General features: G+C 40.9%; 1 protein-coding gene across 3 annotated transcripts in view; it reads left to right on the top strand.

The window, feature by feature from the left end:
• Nucleotides 1-20,364, top strand: part of TIAM2 (TIAM Rac1 associated GEF 2) — a 125,897-nt gene that overhangs the window by 42,050 nt on the left and 63,483 nt on the right. For all 3 annotated transcript variants that reach the window (XM_060272770.2, XM_060272773.2, XM_088666283.1), the window contains exons 3-7: nt 1,771-1,870; nt 2,476-3,672; nt 7,643-8,078; nt 13,113-13,285; nt 15,716-15,940. In XM_060272770.2, the coding sequence (XP_060128753.1) occupies nt 2,482-3,672; nt 7,643-8,078; nt 13,113-13,285; nt 15,716-15,940 (2,025 nt within the window). In that variant the 5' untranslated portion in view covers nt 1,771-1,870; nt 2,476-2,481. The remainder of the gene's footprint in view (nt 1-1,770; nt 1,871-2,475; nt 3,673-7,642; nt 8,079-13,112; nt 13,286-15,715; nt 15,941-20,364) is intronic.

Consider the following 20,364-nt stretch of genomic DNA (forward strand, 5'->3'; position numbering starts at 1 on the left):
ACCATCTTCATTGTATTGGTGTACAATGGAGGTTGTATCAGTGGCTTAAGTCTGAAGAATTGATGCTTTTATACTGAGGTCTATAACAGCAGCTTGCTTTCCACTTGCTCTGTTAAAAAGGATTATTCTGTGAGTGCACAATCATGGTAGAGACCAGATGGTCTTTGACTGATTCTTCAGACAAATTGGGCTTCATGTCCTCTTATAAATAGAAATAGGCTTCTGAAAGTTGCCTTGTGTATGTAGTTTATGTTCTTGTAACTTAGGTTCTGAATATAAATGCTCTCATTGGTGACTCCTCTGTGTTTCATTGGTCAGTAGTCCCCTGGAGATTTCCATTTACACAGTAACAAGGGGCATGCGAAATTTATGTGGTGTTTTCCTTCCAATCATCACTGTTGTTTTGTCTGTATCTTACCATTGTGTTGTGCCTGTTACCCGAAATGTGCTTTATGTTGGTGACATTTATATATTGAAGCAATTACTACTTACAAAGGAGGGGGTGTCATAAATATGTTTTTAAGGTATTTTGTGTTGGTGTAATAAGATTGAGTCACAGCACTTTGTATCAGAGTTGTACAGCTAATTTTCTATTAGTGAAAATGTTCATGACTTTGTATACATTGATAATGCAGGATATAATCTGGAAAATCATTGCCATTTGTTTGCTAAGCTTCCAATGTGGCTTCTTTGTGTCAGTGCTATAGTAAGGCTTCATTAACCTGTAGATTAGTGATTTATCTGTTTGAACAACAAGTTTGTGTAAATTTTTTTTGTAAGTTTGACAAACATTACAATAAAATGTCTGCTTTGTTTTTTAGAAAGCGTAAATCTATTCACCTTTAGGGCACATATTCTTAAAATACTTAGGGCTCTACAAACATAGATTCTAGAATGTACATCAGATAGCTGAAAGTTATAAAAAGAAATAAGCCTCTTGTGTGCTTTAGAAATACAAACCTCCTTGCAACGTTCTACGATGCTGTTCTATTTGCTTTGAAATTCAGCTTTCTGTATGCTCTCTGAATAAGTTTCTATTAGACTCGGTTTCTCAAAAGCTGCTTTTGTCCCTTGGTGTGTGCAACGCCTAGTGCTTTCCTTTTGTTGTTGTTACTTTTCTGGTAGATCAACTTTAAAATACAAACAGAGTTTGCCAGCTGGTAGGATGAGTGAATTACCCAGTGGCCTTTTACCTCTGGGTCACAGCTGGAATTCAGACAGGATTGTGAATTGAGAACTACAAAAGCCCCACAGAGATTTATCAAACTATAATTTGAGATCCAGCTATTAAACATAAAACTTTGAATCATATTACAGCATCTCACTTGATGGTAATTTTAATTGTAATATTCTGCCTTGGGATACTTGGGCCTGGTTCAGATGTAATGCCAAGCATGGTTTGGCAGTATATGAATGTGTCCAAGTAAACTCAAAATTTTAGGCAGATGTAGTTTGCCCACAAACCCACTTTAGACCATGGTTTGTAATCCTTGGATGTGGGCAAGTTTGCACTAACCATAGTTTATCTGGCTCCACTGAAGCTGCAAATTGATTTGCTGAGACCCTGAAATTAAGGGAAGGAATATGAGCATAGAGGGAACACATGAGCACAAGCCATGGTTTTTGTGTTAGCATGGTTAAGTCATTTGAAATACCGTAATTACTGCTAAGTCAATGGTGTCTAAAAAAGCATTATATAAAACATTAAATACAATATGAAGATGTGTGTATTAACTTGACTGAGACATTACCCAACCACTTGTTTTACAGGGATTCATGTGGAATTATGTGGGAAGCTTGGTGACCAGCTATCAAGATAATGCCAAGGACACAGACTGGTTATTCCATCTACATTTGAGTGATTCTTCAGGTTTGTCTGATACAAATGTTTTCATTTTGAACCAGGAAGTGATGAGCGGAATGAAAAATGAAAGCAGCCCAGCAGATCTAAACCTTGGTTTGCTGAGAATCTATAAATTAAAGCCCTGACATGGGTGTAGCACAACCTTTAAGTTACATTTGAACTATCTGTACTTTCTGGAAACAGTTGAAGACATTTTTGTTCCAACAAGCTTTTCTAGCTGGAAAAGCTAGAAAAGCATGGTAAAGCTGGGTCTTTACCATGAATGTACACTTGTTAGGGTTTTTATCTTGTTTTAAATGTATTTGCTATTGTTATTGTGTTTTTAACTGTTTTATTTATATGCAAATTACCTTGGGATGGTATTTTAGAAGGTGGTTAATAAATTAATAATGATGATAATAATTTTAAGGTACCTTCCAGGATAATTCCTATGCAAACTAAATGTGCAAACAACAACAACACAACATCCCTTGTTTTGTCCCCAGAAAAAAAATCCAGATTAGTGGAATTTTCTTATAAGCAAATATTTTTAGAAGTTTAAAAGTAAGACTGAAAGTTTATTTTGTTAGAGTGTTTTAATAACCACAGCTGTTCATACTCTCTTGATTTAGTGAAAAATGGGGAATTCAGAAAGCCAGTACAGCCTTCAGGGAACAAAAAACCATACTAATTCTACACCCAGTGCCAAGCAAAAGCCTTGTTCTCTGAAAATTCGCAGCATCCATGCTAAAGATGAGAAGTCCTCTTCCACTCAGGGATGGAATCACAGCACCAGCGGCACAAACTACAAATCTCGAGCAATAACCAGAAGTTGCCTTTCTCATTTCAAGAGTTCTCAGCCTTATTCCTCTAGACTTGGTGACACAGTAGTGAAAGTTTCAAAGGGTAGCAGCCATGCCAAACATAGGACGCACAACTTGGGAAGCTACAGTCATGGGAGCAATAATGCAGTTTTGCCTGAGAAATCGCACTACATTGACTTTGAAGCTTCCAGCAACCATGTCGCTTCCAGGGAATGTAATGGGCATTTCTTAAATTGCTATGGGAAGAAAGAAAGCCCACCATCGGATGACAGAATGAGTCCAAAAGTCCTCATTAAGACACTGGGAAAGTTGGATGGGTGTTTGAGGGTTGAATTTCACAACAGCAGCAGCAACAACAGCACAGTCTCCAGAGAGGATTCCAGTGGACCAGTTCAACTCTTGCGGTACTCACCTACTTTAGAGTCTGAAAAGAACAATGTGCTTGAAGGGAAGGAAACTTCTGGCACAGACTATGTTGGAAGTCACCGTCTGTCAGCCACTGATTCAAGGCTTAGATCCAGTAAAGGGAGCTCTATTAGCTCGGAGTCTTCATGGTATGATGCTCCGTGGGGAAATAATGGAGACATGAATGAACTGGATGGCTCATACTTGTCCAGGAGTACCCTCGATGCAAGTATCCAAGTTGAATTTCCCCAGAATGACTGCAAAAAACCATTGAACCAAAGTTCGTCTCTCTCTTCCCTCCGTGATTTATATAGGGATTCAAATCTAAGAAGCTCCCAAACCTCTGATATTGGGCTCTCTGCAGATTATATCAATGCTCATCATGCTGGTTTAAGCAACCGTGTTTCATTTACCTCAGCCATAGACGTTCCTTCTAAGGTAGAGGACAGGAGACCTCCTCAGTACTCTTCCTATACTCTGCCCTGCAGAAAATCTACAACCCTTAAGGAAGAGGCAGCAAAGAAGGAAACACTGAAAAGCCGTATGCGCAGAATCAGTGATTGGACAGGAAGCCTGTCAAGAAAGAAGAGGAAACTACAGGTATGTGGAGTTTCAGCCAATTCCCCCCCCCCAAAAAAGTACAAATCTTAGCCCCTTCCCATTAATGTATATGACAACTTGGTTTGTTGCCAAGTCTTTTTGTTCAGAAGTGTGTGTGGGTGTAAATGATAGCATTTTCTCTTCAAAATAACTAACTGCTCCAATTCAGTGGTCTGAAAATTACTGAATGGTTGGGAAAACAGACCACTGGACTCAGGCATTTTTAAAAATAAATAAAAATATGCAATGTTGCTTTGCAGTTAGACATTTTTAGGGTGTAAAATAACCTTAAGACTTGCAGGATATCTGCAAGATTGCTGATGCACACATGCACAAAATTCTAGCCAGCTTGAGTGTTCAGAAAAAAAAACAAGGATTTCATAAATGTTAAGTATTTATCCTACCCCAGTCGAGCCACTGCATTGTACCAGCTGCAGCTTCTGCACAGGGTGGTGCCCACCTCTCTCCTTTCCTGCACTGTTTCAGCAAACCGCTTGGCTGAGGTATCATGCAGGATGGTTTTATAGCAACAGAAAGGTCCAAGAGAGAGGAGGGTTGTGTGCAGGTATTGGAAGTTTATGTGCATGTTCTCTTGCATAAACTGAAACCCAACTAGCACATTTTACTGTACATCATTGTTGGCATTTTAGAAAGTCCACATTTTAAAACCCATTAGCGTTGGTGTACAACATGGGTATGATGGGTGTAATCTATGAAGAATAAAAAGGTCCAAGATTAGTGTATGTCAGGGCTGGATATTCTCCTTGGACCTCTGAATAAACATTCTGATCGCAATGGCTTTTTCATGGGAAGAATGACCTTTCTAATGACAGCTGCAGCTGTGGGTGTACTGCATTGGTGTGGCTGCATGTGGGAGGTGGGGACTCATCCGGTCCAAAGCGTGACACAGCTTTTTTGATGAGTGACCGTTTAAGGCAGGGGTTGTCAACCTGGTCCCTACCACCCACTAGTGGGTTTTCAGGATTCTAGGTGGGCGGTAGGGGGTTCTATGGCACAAGCTGAATCCTTCCATCAAGCACTGGTGGGCGGTAAGGAAATTTTACCATCAAGAAAGATGCATTAGTGGGCGGTAGGTATAAAAAGGTTGACTACTCCTGGTTTAAGGAGTGGGCAGTGTTGCATGCCATTCAGTGCTTGTGATGTGATCATAGCTGCCAAGTTTTCCCTTTTCTCGCGAGGAAGCCTATTCAGCGTAAGGGAAAATCCCTTAAAAAAAGGGATAACTTGGCAGCTATGGATGTGATGATCGGAAGCACCCTGTTAAGACTGATTCTATTTGTTCTGTCCTTAATTTCTTTTTAAAGTTCAAAGCAAATCCTTTAATAAAGGCTATGTAAGCATCAGTGGAGAAAACAATGTAAAACATTTGGGAGGCTCTTCTGATGGCATGGTGAACAGCTGCCTTGGATAGCTCTTTCAGTACTTAATATTATTAAGTAATTGTGTTCGCTTATGACTTACTCTACACATGCACATGTTCTATTTTAAGCATTTCAGTAATAGTGTCATGCAGGGATACTCCACCCAGCAGAACTGATTCTCAAACACTATTGAGAAAGATATTTATGTACAAAGATATTTATTTGGGAAGATTCTCCTAGAGCTCTGTGGGAGTTGATGGTAATTATTACCTTCTGCTATCAGGCCCTATAAACTACAATTCTGTAATGATCTCCAGACAGACTAGCATACATATAAGCAGAAGATCTTGAAAATGAGTGCTGCCAAATTAAAATAAAAATCATATGTCAAGTATTCGGCTCTAAACAGTTGACTGCTCTGCCCATCTTATAAAAATTCCTTCACATAGTCACAGCTTGTGCAAATGGGTAACATACAACTTTGCTCTGATGGATCATTAGACTTTCAGAAACAGCAAACAAACATAATGTTCCAAAAGTTTGTGCTTAAAAAAAATACTTGTCCTATATATTAAAGATGAAGGTAGAGTTAATGGTATATGCCAGCCTTGGAAATAATGGCACAGTTAGGCACCTTCCCAAACAGGAGTCCACAAATATAGTCACCACATTTGTCATGGTGACCATGAATTTAATTCTGGCAATCAGAATTGAGGTGTAGTCTCTAGCAAAGAGAAGCTGTGGTATTTTGCCCTTTTAAATTATAAACAAACAACTGCCAACATTTTCCCTATTCAGAGTGCAAATTTCATTGCCAAATCCATCTCTGTTGCTGTGTCAGTCCTGCTCCGCCACCTCACCTCAGCCCTCTGATTGGCTGAATGGGAGCTGGCAGTGTCTTTTTTCAAAATTCCCTTTTATTTTTTTTGTACATGCTTTTCTGATTCTCTCCGCTGCTTCTCTGCCTCAGAGTGCTTGTCTGTTTCTCGCTCATTTTTCTGGTCTTCTCCTCTTCATTTATATTCTCCACACACACACACCCTACACATTTTATGAAAAGAGAATTGCAAGAACAAAAGGTGGGCAAAAACTAGGGTGGACTTCTGTGGAGGATTGGGCATACTTGTCTTCTGTTGCCTTAGTACTGAAATTGATTCTTGATGGGGATACATGTATGTCCCTCAGCTCAAATGCTTGGAGAGCTTCCAGGCACTCAAGAAGTACCTCCACCTCGTCCTTCCCCCTTCCTCTGTCCCGAGGCTCCCCAGAAACTTACATTGGGTCAGAGGGAAGGCAGAGGCAGCTTAGCTTTTTCCCGGCTGGTGGCTGGACCGCTCAGCATCAATAGCTGCATATGACGCTGCACATACAGTTCCACTTTAGGAGAAGGCCCAGTGTCAGAAGTTTGGCAGCTTGTGACTGTGGCTCACAGTCTGGCAAGGTATTTCATGGTTGAATGGTGCACACTGGCTGGTGCAGTGTTTAATTGTCAGAGAATGGCCCTTAAGAGTTAGGAAAACAGCATATATACCTGCTATCCTGTAGACCTCTGTACAGAAATGGGTCCAAATAATGAATGGAATGCAGTTCTTCTACCAAAACAAAGCAGATCTGGCCCTGTAAGCTGCCTGGGTGGGAGACTGCCTGAGAACCCTATATGAGGTGTTCTGGGGAACCGTTCAAAATTATTCCGTATAAAATAGTGAATGTTTTGAATTAGTCAGAACATTTTAGTACAATTCTAATAATACCAATAGGGACCCAGGTGGCGCTGTGGTTGAACCACTGAGCCTAGGGCTTGCTGATCAGAAGGTCGGCGGTTCGAATCCCTGTGACGGGGTGAGCTCCCGTTGCTTGGTCCCAGCTCCTGCCAACCTAGCAGTTCGAAAGCACGTCAAAATGCAAGTAGATAAATAGGAACCGCTACAGCGGGAAGGTAAACGGCGTTTCCATGTGCTGCTCTGGTTTGCCAGAAGCGGCTTTGTCATGCTGGCCACATGATCTGGAAGCTATACGCCGGCTCCCTCGGCCAATAATGCGAGATGAGCGCGCAACCCCAGAGTCGGTCACGACTGGACCTAATGGTCAGGGGTCCCTTTACCTTTACCTTTAATAATACCAATACAGTCATACCTTGGTTTTCGAACAGCTTAGTTCTCGAACGTTTTGGCTCCCAAATGCCGCAAACCCAGAAGTGACTGTTCCTGTTTGTGAACTATTTTTGGAAGCCAAATGTCCGACAGGGCTTCCGGTTGGCTGCAGGAGCTTGCTGCAGCCAATCAGAAGTTTCACTTTGGTTTCTGAACGTTTTGGAAGTTGAACAGACTTCTGGAGCAGATTCCATTCAACTTCCAAGGTACAACTGTAATAAACATACCCTGCCTTTGTCAAAGCTAAAAGAAGTGGATGGATTTGTAGTCCTCGGGGCTGCTTCTGATGCCTACTGGCATCAGACTCTGTGCCACAGACATCACAGCAGTTGCTGCTGTGCTATAGATTTCATATAAGACCTTAGAGTCAGCAAGTGCTAATGTTTAAGGGGTGGCCAGGGCTCTGCTGATTTACGAACTTTACCACTTTATCCACAGGAAACAAAGTGCAAAGATTCAGGTGAATACTTTGACAACGGAATTGAAAGTCTTTCTCCAGACACTCTTGCTCCCCCACATTTCTCTGGTTCTCTGTGGTCTGCTGGCTCTGGCCATTTCTTCCCACAGAGAAGTGAGTCTGCTAATGCAATCAGCAGTGATGTCCTGAGACAGAACATTTATGAGAACTTCATGCGGGAGCTTGACCTGAGCAAGACCAACAATGAAAACACAGACACCTCCACAGGAACAGAGGACTCGAGCAGCGAGTCACTTGGCTCCTTAGAACAACTAGATCTGCTGTATGAGAAAGAACAAGGAGTGGTCCGCAAAGCTGGGTGGCTCTTCTTCAAACCTCTTGTGACCCTACAGAAAGAGAAGAAACTTGAGTTGGTTACTCGGAGAAAATGGAAACAGTACTGGATAACACTGAAAGGTCAGTTATGGCTCATGGTTCTTAACCAGTGTAGACTGCATTATGTGGCATTATTTGGCAGTGCATTTTAAATTTATTTTTATTCTTTTTATTTCTAAAAAGCCTTTCAAGTTCTAGGACAGAAGTTATCAAAAGCATATTTATAATGAATGTTTTATGGTTCCCCCTTTGTAACCTTTTTGTTGAAAGATTTCAGAAGATTTATCCCATGTGCAAGTATTCACAGTTCTTGTAACTCAAATATGTTCTGTCTGTTCTAGTTAAATATGTGTTAATATTTCTTACTCTTTTGCTTATTCCCTGGTCTGCATTGGGTGTGTGCTGCTGCAGTTCACATCCTGAAACTTTTAGAGTAAACACCACCGACAGGGTTGGCCCCACCATCCTTATTTTATTATTCATTAAATTTATATATCGCTCTTCATCTGCAGATCTCAGGGTGGTTCACAGCATAAAAATACAATATGTGAATACACATGAACCGCAGCACATGTATAGGCATCCTCAGTGCAGCTGCCCAGGACAAAACATGGACATCTGGAAGTGGAGCCACAGTAATTGCATGATGCCTCCTTTATAGGATTCACATGTCAAGGGGTCTATCGTAGAATGGAAATTGAGAGGGCATTACTGTAGTGTGATTGGGAGAGATAATTAAGAACATATGTTATTATGGTACTAGTACTCTTAACTGTACATATCTGGTACTTTGATAGTCAGTGTGCTTTTTGCTGGAGTGTGAGGGTTCAGACGGCAGACATGTAGTGCTCTGAAGCACTAACCCTCAGCCGGTGCTCACATTTTCTCCTATGTTTTGTGTTAATAGAACCTGGAGTACATAGCATGCTGTCTGAGCATGAATAATCTATGTTTCCTGGATATTTCCCCAGTTTTCTTCGCTCCTCATAGTAATGTCTCTTTGTCCTTTAACTTTACTTCCATTCAGTTTTAGTTCCATGAAGCAATACTTTGAAAAACAATGTCTTCTTAAAGAGAAAGTGGGTCAGTGATAAATCATGTTATAGTTGAATTATTGTTATAGTTGAATCATTTCCTGCTTGGGCAAGATGGCAGGTATAAATGTCCTTGCTGTTTGACTTCTAAACTGTGAGTGTTGGAATTCAGGTCTGTTATGGCGTATTACCAAACAAATAAAATTTTCTTATAATTCAAGCCTACTTAAACTTCATCCCTTCTGACCTATAAGCCTTGTTGCCTAATGCAGATGTTTGGCAGGAGAGCTGATAATAGTTACTTAGCATTGAAGGAAAGTAGCTCTGCATGTGCTAAGAGCACCATGTTACCTCACCTGTTTCAAGGCTTGAATTCTGACAAATGATTTGTCTGTGCGTTTGTAAATATTTTTATTGATTTTCAAAAGTACAAGAAAACAAACAAGGCAGTTATATCAGTCAACGTCCAGTGAAGTTGGTGTATGCAGAACAAAATAAACACCAGTTATACTTTGTAGATGGATGTCAAAGACAATGGCTGAATAAATTATATGCATTGCAAAGCATGGATCAGGATTAATTAATTTGGAGAGGTGGTGATTTCCTGCATATTTTTTTTGCAGGGTTTGTCATTCAGCACATACTACTTCAAAGAAATATTGTGTGTGTGTGTGTGTGTGTGTGTGTGTGTGTGTGTGTATGTGTTGTTGCTGTTGTTGTGTTGTTGGTGTTGTTTTTGTGTGTGTGTAATTTATCTGTGTTATTATGGTAAAGGAAGGGATGGAGTCAGAAAGGAAACCCCATTTTAACAAGATTTGCCTGTTCTAGAACACATTAGGCACACTGTCATTGTCTAAAAAGTGGAAATGCTGGTTTATTTTAATAAAGCTGGAAGAAAAACAATTTTTTTGGTCGAGAAACTAGGAATCTGCCTTATTACTAAGTATAAAATCATAGAATTGTAGAATTCGCTTGATCTGGACACTATACTTCTGGTGATGCAGCCTAGAATAGCATGAGCTTTTATTTGCTGCTGCTCTCTTCTCTTTCCTCTCTTCTCTTTGGCATCACACTATTGACTCATGTTAATCTTGGGGTCTGCTTAAGACCCCAGATCCATTTCATATGTACTACTGATAATCCAGGTGTCTCCAATCTTACATTTGTACTGCTGGTTCTTCCTGCCTAACTGTAGAACCTGACATTTGTTCCTAATGAACACGAAATGCGGGTGGCATTGTGGTCTAAACCACCGAGCCTCATGTGCTTGCCAATCAGAAGGTTGGCAGTTCGAATCTGTGCGACGGGGTGAGCTTCCATCACTCTGTCTCAGCTTCTGCTAACCTAGCAGTTAAAAAGCATACCAGTGGAAGTAGATAAATAGGTACCGCTACAGTGAGAAGGTAAATGGCGTTTCCCTGCGCTCTGGTTTCTGTCACGGTGTTCCGTTGCATCAGAAGCGGTTTAGTCCTGCTGGCCACATGCTCCGGAGAGCTATCTGTGGACAAATGCCGTCTCCCTCCCTTCGCCTGAAAGCACCACATCCCATAGTTGCCTTTGACTGGACTTAACCATCCAGGGGTACTTTACCTTTACTTTTTTTTTAACCTATTGAAATTTGTTTTGTTTGTTTTGGCCCAGTTCTCCAATCTGTTAAGGTCAATTTGAATCCCGATTCTATCTCCTGTGGCATTAGCTGCTCCTCCCACTTTTGTGTTCTCTACAAGTTTGATGAGCATCCCTCAGTTCCTAAACCCAAGTCATTTATAGAGACACTGAACAACAATGGGCCCAGTACAGAACCCTGCAGCACCCCTAGCTAAATATTATTCACAGCGCCTGGCATTGACTTTCCAGGTTTTTAGGCAGGAGGTGCTTGGAGTTGAACCTGGGATCTTCTGCAAGCCAAGCATGTGCTTTTCCACTGAGCTGGGGCTTTCCCCAAATAAGTCAAAATATCTAATTTAATGTTCAATTGAAAGGTTAAACCTTTATCTCTGTTCATTTTCAAGTAATTTTGCCTAAGTACAGAGTGCTTATTGGATTTCTTTTTAATGATAAATCAGGCAGCCTATGTAAAATCAAAAAAGACTTTTGGATTTTTGTAGCAGTAGTATATATCTGACTTGCTTTCAGTAAATTCATAAGCCTCCCATCCCTGAGACTTCTCATACTACAATTGACATCTTGGTGTGCCTCAAGACAAAGCGTATATTCAAAACGTTTGTCCAGCGTCACAATTGACTTGAATGATGTTGCCGCCTGTTGCTGCTCTGGGCTTCATTATGACCTCTTCTGCTAAAACATCCTAGCTTTGTAGATGTTGTGGCAGAAATTTACTTGCTTTCAGATCATTTAACTTGTCAGGCACTTGGAATCTAATTGGCCAGATATCAGTGAGTGTTCCTAGCTGTATAAATGGCTAGAAGCTTCTGTTTGTGCTTTTAACTTACTAAACTAAAACCACTGATTTGTGGAGGTGGTATTATTTTCTGTGCCGTCTCTTGAACTATGTTTAGTTTTATCAATGACAGAAAAGATTACAGCCATCTGGTCACCTGCCAAAAGTGAATTGATGGGTGTCCTGAGACTTCAGCGGTGCTTAAATGGCCATCAAGATCATTCTTTTAATATGGAATGTTTTTCTTTACCATCTGCCCACCCTAATTAATTTATCCATGCAAGGAATATTACATTCCAACCATGTTCTGATCGTAGCACATATGTTGTAATCTGGTCCTGGAAGCAGAGGTGGGGGCAGCCTCAAGAAGGCTGTCTAGTCCCATCTGTGGGCAGAAACAGGGGCTGTCATTTTATTTCTTAACATAAAAGGGTGGTAGCTGATTAAGTCCTATAACAGACCCACTGAAGTCAATGGACTGATTTAAGTCCACCAGCTTCAATGGGTCTGCTTAAGTGTGGCTTAGTTGAATATCATCTATAATATTGCAGTTCCCACATAAAATGACAACATAAAATCATGGTGATAGCTAAGAAATGTGTTTCAAGCACGTGTGCGTTTTGGATAGCTTTTCAGCAATTGACATTATTTGGGATTGCTAGATTTTTAACAGAACGCATTGTGTGTAAGCAACAATACAGTGGTGTCATCTGCTTCGAATTGACAATTGCTGTTTGGTATCTTACAGCTCAACAATAAACACGTTTACCTGGCAGCAAAATCCAATGATGTCAATGAAACTTGGGGCTGGCAGTGGACCTTGCGGTCTCAAATTTCAGCTGCGCCTTGTGTGATTCCAAAATCTGGCACCCCCACTTCTCACACTCTATTTTAAATCATAGTTGTCACGTCCCTGAGGCTCCATGTGACCGAACCAGTTGCAAGTACTTAAATCCACCTCTGTTTTCCATAGCAAATCTAGTATCTCTGGATTTCATACATATGGGGGAATGGCCTTCCCCTGTATAAACTTTTCCTAACATTAAATTCAGATGCAAAAGGCTTGCTTTCTGTAGAGAACTGTTTAATAGGTATATAAAGCGGGACATTTTTTTAGTGGTGGCACCAAAATATAGAATTCCTCCTCCATATAAGTTTACCAGGCTCCTTCTTTGTATTTCTTACATGTCTCTGGAAGCTTGTTTCCTTCCAGCTTTTAATATTTCAGGATGTACCACTTTTAAGACTCTTCTGTTTAACTTTAGGGATGCTTGAAGTCTGACACTCCTCTCTGTTGGCCTCCCAGAGGTGTTGTAACACATACCTCTTTTGTTTGGCCTTTGGTAGTTTGCAGCAGTCTTGAGTGCTGGATTTTTAAAAAAATGTATGCCTCTGACAGAAAATGTGTGATAATAGCAATCACAATAGTTCACATCTTTAACCAGTTATTTGCATAAATCCGGGGACCTATTTGGGCCAGAGTTCTCAGATGTGTGTGTATAGAAGTTTGAAGATGAATACGTTGCCCATACTTGTTTGGTGCTTCCTGTAGAAAGTTGCTCCCAATTCCAACTGCACATATGAACATTTTAATATTATATTTTAAGAGGCTATGAGTTTAGAAAGATCCAAGACATAAACCAGAACTACTTTTCATTTTTACATTTTTCGTTTGAAAAGGATGCACCTTGCTGTTTTATGAGACTTATGGGAGAAATTCCATGGAGCAGAACAGCTCGCCTCGATATGCCCTGTTTGCAGAAGACAGTATAGTGCAGTCTTGTCCAGAACACCCCAAGAAGGAGAATGTTTTCTGTCTTAGCAACTCTTTCGGCGATGTCTACTTATTCCAGGTATTCTGTTTTTGTGTTTTATCATTAAATGAAGTCATATTGTATTCAAATCAGTGCTCTTGGAGTAGAATCCTAGATCATGTTGTTTTGTCTCTGTTCCTTCTGCGTGTTCCAGAAATCTTAGATAAACCTTCTTCCTTTAGGAATTCTACTCACCAGACCATAAAGTAGCAGACCAGGAAGCATGCAATCTTAACTATCTAAAGGTAGAGGGACTTCTACCGAATTAAAGAAATCGTAGTCTATTAAAAGGATGCTATTTAATCAAATTATTTAAGTTAATCTGCATAAATTTGAGCATGCATATGAACCATAGTTCTGAAAAACAGCTTTTATTATGTACAGAGGTGATGCGATGACATTTCTAGTAGAAGAGGCCTACCATCTATTTGCCTGAGGGAAGAAAGAACGCCTCTTCTTATATGACAGATGTCACACATAGCTTTTGTAAGAACCTGCATTTGTAAAATAAATAAATAAACTGCCCAACTAATTTGAGAACACCTTTTGGAATAATTCATTTATCAATTTAATTGGTTGATCATAGCCAGTCATTTATTGAATTCTTTTTTTTGAAATGAAATAACTTTTGTCTAATGTTTTCACTTAAACATTATGCAACACAGATATTACTGGAGACACAAGAGTATCTCTGAAGATTTTATCCCTGAGTGTGATTCAGTTAATGAGTCCTGTCAGTGCAAGCCCTGCACAATGACTTCTGCTTGTGCAACAGGTCATTCCTCCCCACATCTCCCCTGTACACCCCCTGTACACCCCCTGAAATTGGCTTGAGGTGTGTGAGGAGACTCTCCTGGAGCAGCATGTGGATTCCATCTGGCAATCCAAAATGCTTGTGCTGATGGAACAACCAGAAAGGCAGAGTGTTGAATCCCCCTTTTCCTATAGTGTGTATAACAGTATGTCCTTTTATACGACAACATAACCCACGCCGCATAACTGAATGCCAGCATGGAATAAATTCTCATACAGACATTATGTAGAGAGGTCAGAATCAACATAGGGATGCTCTTTTGGGTTGCATCACTGAGTAACATGTATTCTTATCCAAACCATCCACATAACTTTCAGAAGCTGCCCTAGCTCTGCTTGGATGTTAATCTAGGACAGGCATCCCCAAACTGCGGCCCTCCAGATGTTTTGGCCTACAACTCCCATGATCCCTAGCTAACAGGACCAGTGGTCGGGGAAGATGGGACTTGTGGTCCAAAACATCTGGAGGGCCGAAGTTTGGGGATGCCTGATCTAGGACAACAATAATGATAGCAAAATAATGAATAGAAGGAGAACTCTAAACCTAAACCTAAAAATCCATACCTGCTGCCTTGTGGGACATCTTCAGGAGAAGAAAAGACTAAGAAGTAAATCCTACACAAATCCATAGTGGAGTCCCTAAGATGGTTGGGTGGTGTCTTGTACGCCTCCTGGCAACTCCTGCAGGCAAGCTGGTGCCAAACATAATGCTCTGCTTTCTTTTGGACCACAGCAGTGAGACCCAGAGGGGGGAGTCTTGTCGTCTAGGCAGCCTAGAACCTCCATACACACTGCCTTGGATTGTGCTCCAGAGAGGTCACTTCAGTGCTCCTAAAGCATCAAATACAATGCAGGTGGCAACAGTTATGAGTTACCTCTCTCTGCTGCCACAATGGGTACTGTGATTCTTCAGTGGTTCGGTTTCACCCCCACAGGCACACCCAGTTGCTTCTCAAGACAGACGGATACCAACATATAGTTAGACCAACAATTCTTATGTTTTGGGATGCATAATGGACAGGCATACTTCTATGCAGCCAAGGGCTGCTTCAAATTTGTATGTTTTTCCTTAACAGAAAACGCTTTGTCTCTGTATAGGAAAAGCATATTGATTGAAGAGGCCCATGATGGATTGTAGAAAGCAATTGGAAAAAATTAGGAAGGGAGTGCATTAGCTGCCATTGGATAGTTATTAAAGTCGGTGTCTTGTCTCCCCTCCCTTTGTGCTTGATGACAGTTTGGTGTATCCTGGTTCATGCATACTTTCAAATGTAACTTTAGTTCAGTATATTTTTAAAATATTAAACTAATAATGGGTTAGGTAATTGCTATTCCTGTAGCCAAGCATCATGTGATGAATGTCATCTTTTATACAGAGTTCTTCCTCTTTTGATAAAGAGTAAGCATTGCTAGTAATTACAGTTGCCAGTTGTTCAAGGAAACATTAGCATAGCAGAAACCTTTTATTATTTGCAGACTTTGATAGGGAAAGTTGCATATAAGCAACATGGTGCAATGAAGTGGGGAGGGTAAGTGGATCCCACTTAGACTGGCCCCACACTGTTATTTTTGACTGAGGTTGGTTTTGGAACCCACCAGATGCTATTATAGCATTTTGTTTATGAAGTTAATTTTCTTGCTTTTTTCTTTTTTCAGGCTACAAGCCAGACTGACCTTGAAAACTGGGTTACAGCAATACACTCTGCTTCCGCATCTCTCTTTGCAAAGAAACTTGGGAAAGAAGATACAATCAGATTGCTGAAAAATCAGACCAAAAGCCTTATCCAAAAGATTGACATGGATAGTAAGATGAAAAAGATGGCTGAGCTGCAACTCTCAATTGTTAGTGACCCTAAGAACAGGAAAGCAATTGAGAACCAGGTACTAAACAAAGGATTAGCTTCTGCATATTGATTCTTGCAAGGAGTATCACTCTTCAGAGTACACAGTTTAAGCACTTTAAGGCTAGAAAAGAACCATCCCTATGGATATGCATTGCAAATGGGAGCATCACTAGTGTCTGTATGATGCAGTAGATCAGACTGAATTGTCGTTTACAGGCAACTGCTCTTGGAGTCAAACTCCCCCCCTGTGGAAATCTTGAAAGAAGCAAAACAAATTTTCATTGCGCTTCCTGCTATGTAAATTGAGGGCTTTATAAATAAATAAAACATTTATCTTTCAGCTCAAAAAGAAGCCCCACTGGCCAACAATAAAATATCAATACAATTAAAATGAACATCTCCCTAGCTGATCCCCTATCCAGAGTACATCCATCCCACTCCCTTTTCTCAATGGTCTTGACCAAAATTAGGTTATTGCATTGTAATTGTGGTTAATAACATTAAATACACTTCCCTCTGGGGTAGTAAATCTTGATTAAGAGAGAACCTGGTTAGCATTAACTGTGATTAACATTTGTGTCCAAGGAATGCTTAATTAGTGTTCAGTGTGAGGGGAATTCACCCTAAAGGGGAATGAGTGCACACTCTGCTCAGTTCCCTTGTGCTAAATTAACCACAACAGGGAAAGTAGGAGCTGCTACACACATTGTCTTCAGCACAGGAAAGCTATCAAAACCAGTATCTTCACAGGAAAGCTATCAAAACCAGTATCTTGAACCAAGGACATGTATGTCCTTGGTTCATACACGTGCATTCTGTGGAGGTTGATCAGCCTCACTACATTTCAAATAGACATGGCCCTATTTCATATTCCTGGCAGTGGTAGTGGCTGGTGGGGCACCATGCTGAGCTCCCCTCTTGAAAAGACAACAGACTATTGCAGCCTTACCCATGCTGCCCTGTCAGCTGCTACTACCTAGCAGCCATTGGTTGGAACATGGCCACTCCAAACCTGATTAGGCTGTTGCCATGGCTAATGCATCTAAGTACTGCCAGGTTTATCTAGTCCAGTGCTTCCCAAAGTTGGCAAGAACACCCCCTGGGGGGTGCTGGAATGATTCGGGGGGCGGGGCGGTAGTAGCTTCAGGGTCAATGGGGGCATTGAACAAAAATAAGGGGGTAGTGGAAGCATAAGTAAAGAAGAAAAGAAAAAAAATTGAAAAACCATTCGAACATGTTTCATCTGCTGTGTAATGACGCTCACTGCCAAGTTGGGCGTCGTTGCAGGAGGACAACAATGCCTCCCCTGGATTTGGTGGTCATGCGAGAGGTGAGAGGTTTTCCTGGGCTTGAGTGAACACTTCTTGGCTTCACCCACGCCTGGGAAATGGATCACACCTTGCCTGCCTCTTTGGCCAAAGGTAGACAGGCTGTGGCACCAGCCCTGCCCCTTCACTTAAAGAAGGTTGCTTTTCAGGGGAGCGCGGAGTAATTTTTTTCTGAAAAGGGGGCAGTAGGCCAAATAAGTTTGGGAACCTCTGATCAAGGCTAAATCCCCCAAAGTTGGCAAGCTTTTCCATTATCCTCAGTCATGGGTAATGTTTTTTACTAAATGGTCTGGTTTCTGGACAGATGCAGAAGAGGCGAGATTAATTAACAAAGGCTGCATTCAGACAGCTTTTTATTCTATCCTCTTGATGTTTTCTTCCCTTTCCTTCCTTCCACCAGGTTTCAGCTGAATTTTCGCATGACAAAAATTCAACTTATGTAAATCTTAGCACAAATGTACCTGTCATTTGTGAATTACTTGTTTCTGTAAAAAAATCCATTTGCAACCATATTAACTTGCTAAATCACAGAAGGTTTGAGCTGTAATTTTCCTGAAAATGTAAATGAATTGTTAAATATTTTAACATTCATAGTAATGGGTAGATATCATGTATTTGTTCATAGCAAATACAGAGACTGAGCAAACAAGACTTTAACAAATTGTAGTTGAGTGATCAGGGAGGCTGTTGCCTATGGAGGCCCATGCTATAATGCAGGCATGTCAAACCTGCGGCCCTCCAGATGTTTTGGACTACAATTCCCATCTTCCCAAACCACTGGTCCTGCTAGCTAGGGATCATGGGAGTTGTAGGCCAAAACATCTGGAGGGCCGCAGGTTTGACATGCCTGCTATAATGTCTCAAATACTACAGTGCTCTTTGTATTTTCATTTTTAAAGGAACCTGTAAGAACACAGCAGTTATCATCCTCAGCATATGAAATAGTGTGAAATAAATGTGCTTTAAATGGAATTAACCATGGCATTATGATTATAAGTGTGAAATGATTTTTAACCATGACAAGGTGATGGGATCTCCAATTTTTATATCTTAGATCAGGCATCCCCAAACTTCGGCCATCCATATGTTTTGGACTAGAATTCCCATCATCCCTGACCACTGGTCCTCTTAGTAGGGATCATGGGAGTTGTAGGCCAAAACATCTGGAGGGCTGCAGTTTGGGGATGCCTGTCTTAGGTGAAAGAGCTGCTTCAGGTACAGTTGCAGCTGAACTGAATTTAGCAGGGATCAGCAGCTGAATCTGCAGAAATCACTATGTTTTGCATTATATGTAGGGTAGATGACAAGTCTGTTTATTAAACACTTAGAAAACCACATTTTCTGTTTAATGCTGAAAACAGGCCCTTAACTGTATAGAGAAGAAGTGTATCTTAGGCTGAAATTTCATAGAAATTCTTAAAGACCTTACCCTACCTGGATCAAATGTTTCACACAGAGAGATCAGGGAGTACAACTATTTTCTCTCACTACAATAATAGTGGCATAAAAATGGCATGAGTGAAATCTCCAGATGCCCAGTGCCCACCAACATCTCCTATGGTATCCACAAAAGGTCTCATAACACAACTGCTTTTCCTGTTCAGTTCTTGTGTGCTCTGATTCTGCCTGTCACACAGTGAGCACACCCCCTTAAACATTATCACATTTAACTGGGTGCCATGATTGGACACCCACACTCCTGTCTGTTCTGAACAGAGGTGAGGTGCAAATCACTCCTGCCTGTGACCTAGTTTTGTGGTGTCCACTGTAGGTGCCTTTAAAAGGAGATAGAAATGCCTCTTTTGTAAAAGTTACTAGAGAAACACATGGTAGAATAGTTCCTTCCTGCCTGCCTGCCTTCCTTCTCGCCCCCTCCAAGTCTCCAAGCTGCTGACTTTTAGCAATGCAGTGCCTTCAAAAGAATACTTACTCTGGGTCTCAGGACACTTAGCCTTGCACAGGTAAAAGCTTGATTGGGCTGCAGAAGACTCCCCCCCCCAATCTCTTTATTAATTAGCTAATGTGGGAGACAGGCCAGGACTTGGAAGGCTTCTGGGGCAAGTCAATTAGAGATGGCAAAAGTGGAGACCTGAGCACTGTCACTTGCCCCTTCTCTGATGAACCAGTTGCATGAGCAAGCCTTCACTAGGTGCCAATCTTTACCTCTTTCATTAGGATATCATAACCATCATCTGCTTTTGGCACTCAGAATTGCCTTTCAAGTTGGAAGACTTATGGCCCCAAGAAGTCATCTGACCTCACTCTGAGAATTGTGCCAGAGCAAGGGTGTTTAAAGGGGATAAACCTCTCTGTATAAGTCTCAACAATAATAAAATTTTACCTCCATACTTACCCTGTGACTCAGTGACTCTCCCTGACAGCCGCTTGTCCATGGGAAGCACAGATCTATCTTGGATCATCCACTTGATCTCATCTTTCACAAGCCTTTTGGTTCTGGCTTCCCAGATTTGCATGAGTAAAATAAGTGCTGTATCAAATTGGCTTTAGAGAGAGCCTTGTAAAACAAAGATGAAACAACCTAAATACTTGGTGAGTCATCTATGCCATATGGATTGTCTCTGAGATGTAGTAATTGAAGTGTAAAAAAGTTTTTGTGTGTTGTGTTTGTAATGTGGTTGACAAAATCATCATATAAAATAGCAGGACATCTTAAAGGAGGAACAGTCTCTGTGGGGTCCTAAATTTTTGCATAGCTCCATCGTTAGAGATACCCAGTAAATGCATCACTCGTACCACTATGCTATTTATTCATCAATTAAGTCATTGCAATCACCTACATGATTAACGTTTTATTCATATTATCAACCTTTTATGTACAGAGTGATGAATGGCATGTTTAAGGTTTTATAAACTTGGAGAAGGGATTGGGTTATGAACAGCCTTCAATAGATTCTTTTGGGCCCTTTCTGCTTCCTATCAGCTAACATGTGTGCTTCCACAAGGCGGTTCTTTACCTTTCATCTTTAAAGTAGGAGTAGAAAAAGACAACTTTAAAATACTTCCTTCAAACTTTGTTTAATCTTTAAACCAAAGAGATAAGATGGGAATTAGATTGTTGTATCCTTGTAACAAAATGATTGTAACTAGAAGCATCTTCGACCTTGTGAGGTTG

This window comes from Zootoca vivipara, chromosome 3 (assembly GCF_965207765.1).
Source record: "Zootoca vivipara chromosome 3, rZooViv2.hap1.1, whole genome shotgun sequence".
Classification (NCBI taxonomy): Eukaryota; Metazoa; Chordata; class Lepidosauria; order Squamata; family Lacertidae; genus Zootoca; species Zootoca vivipara.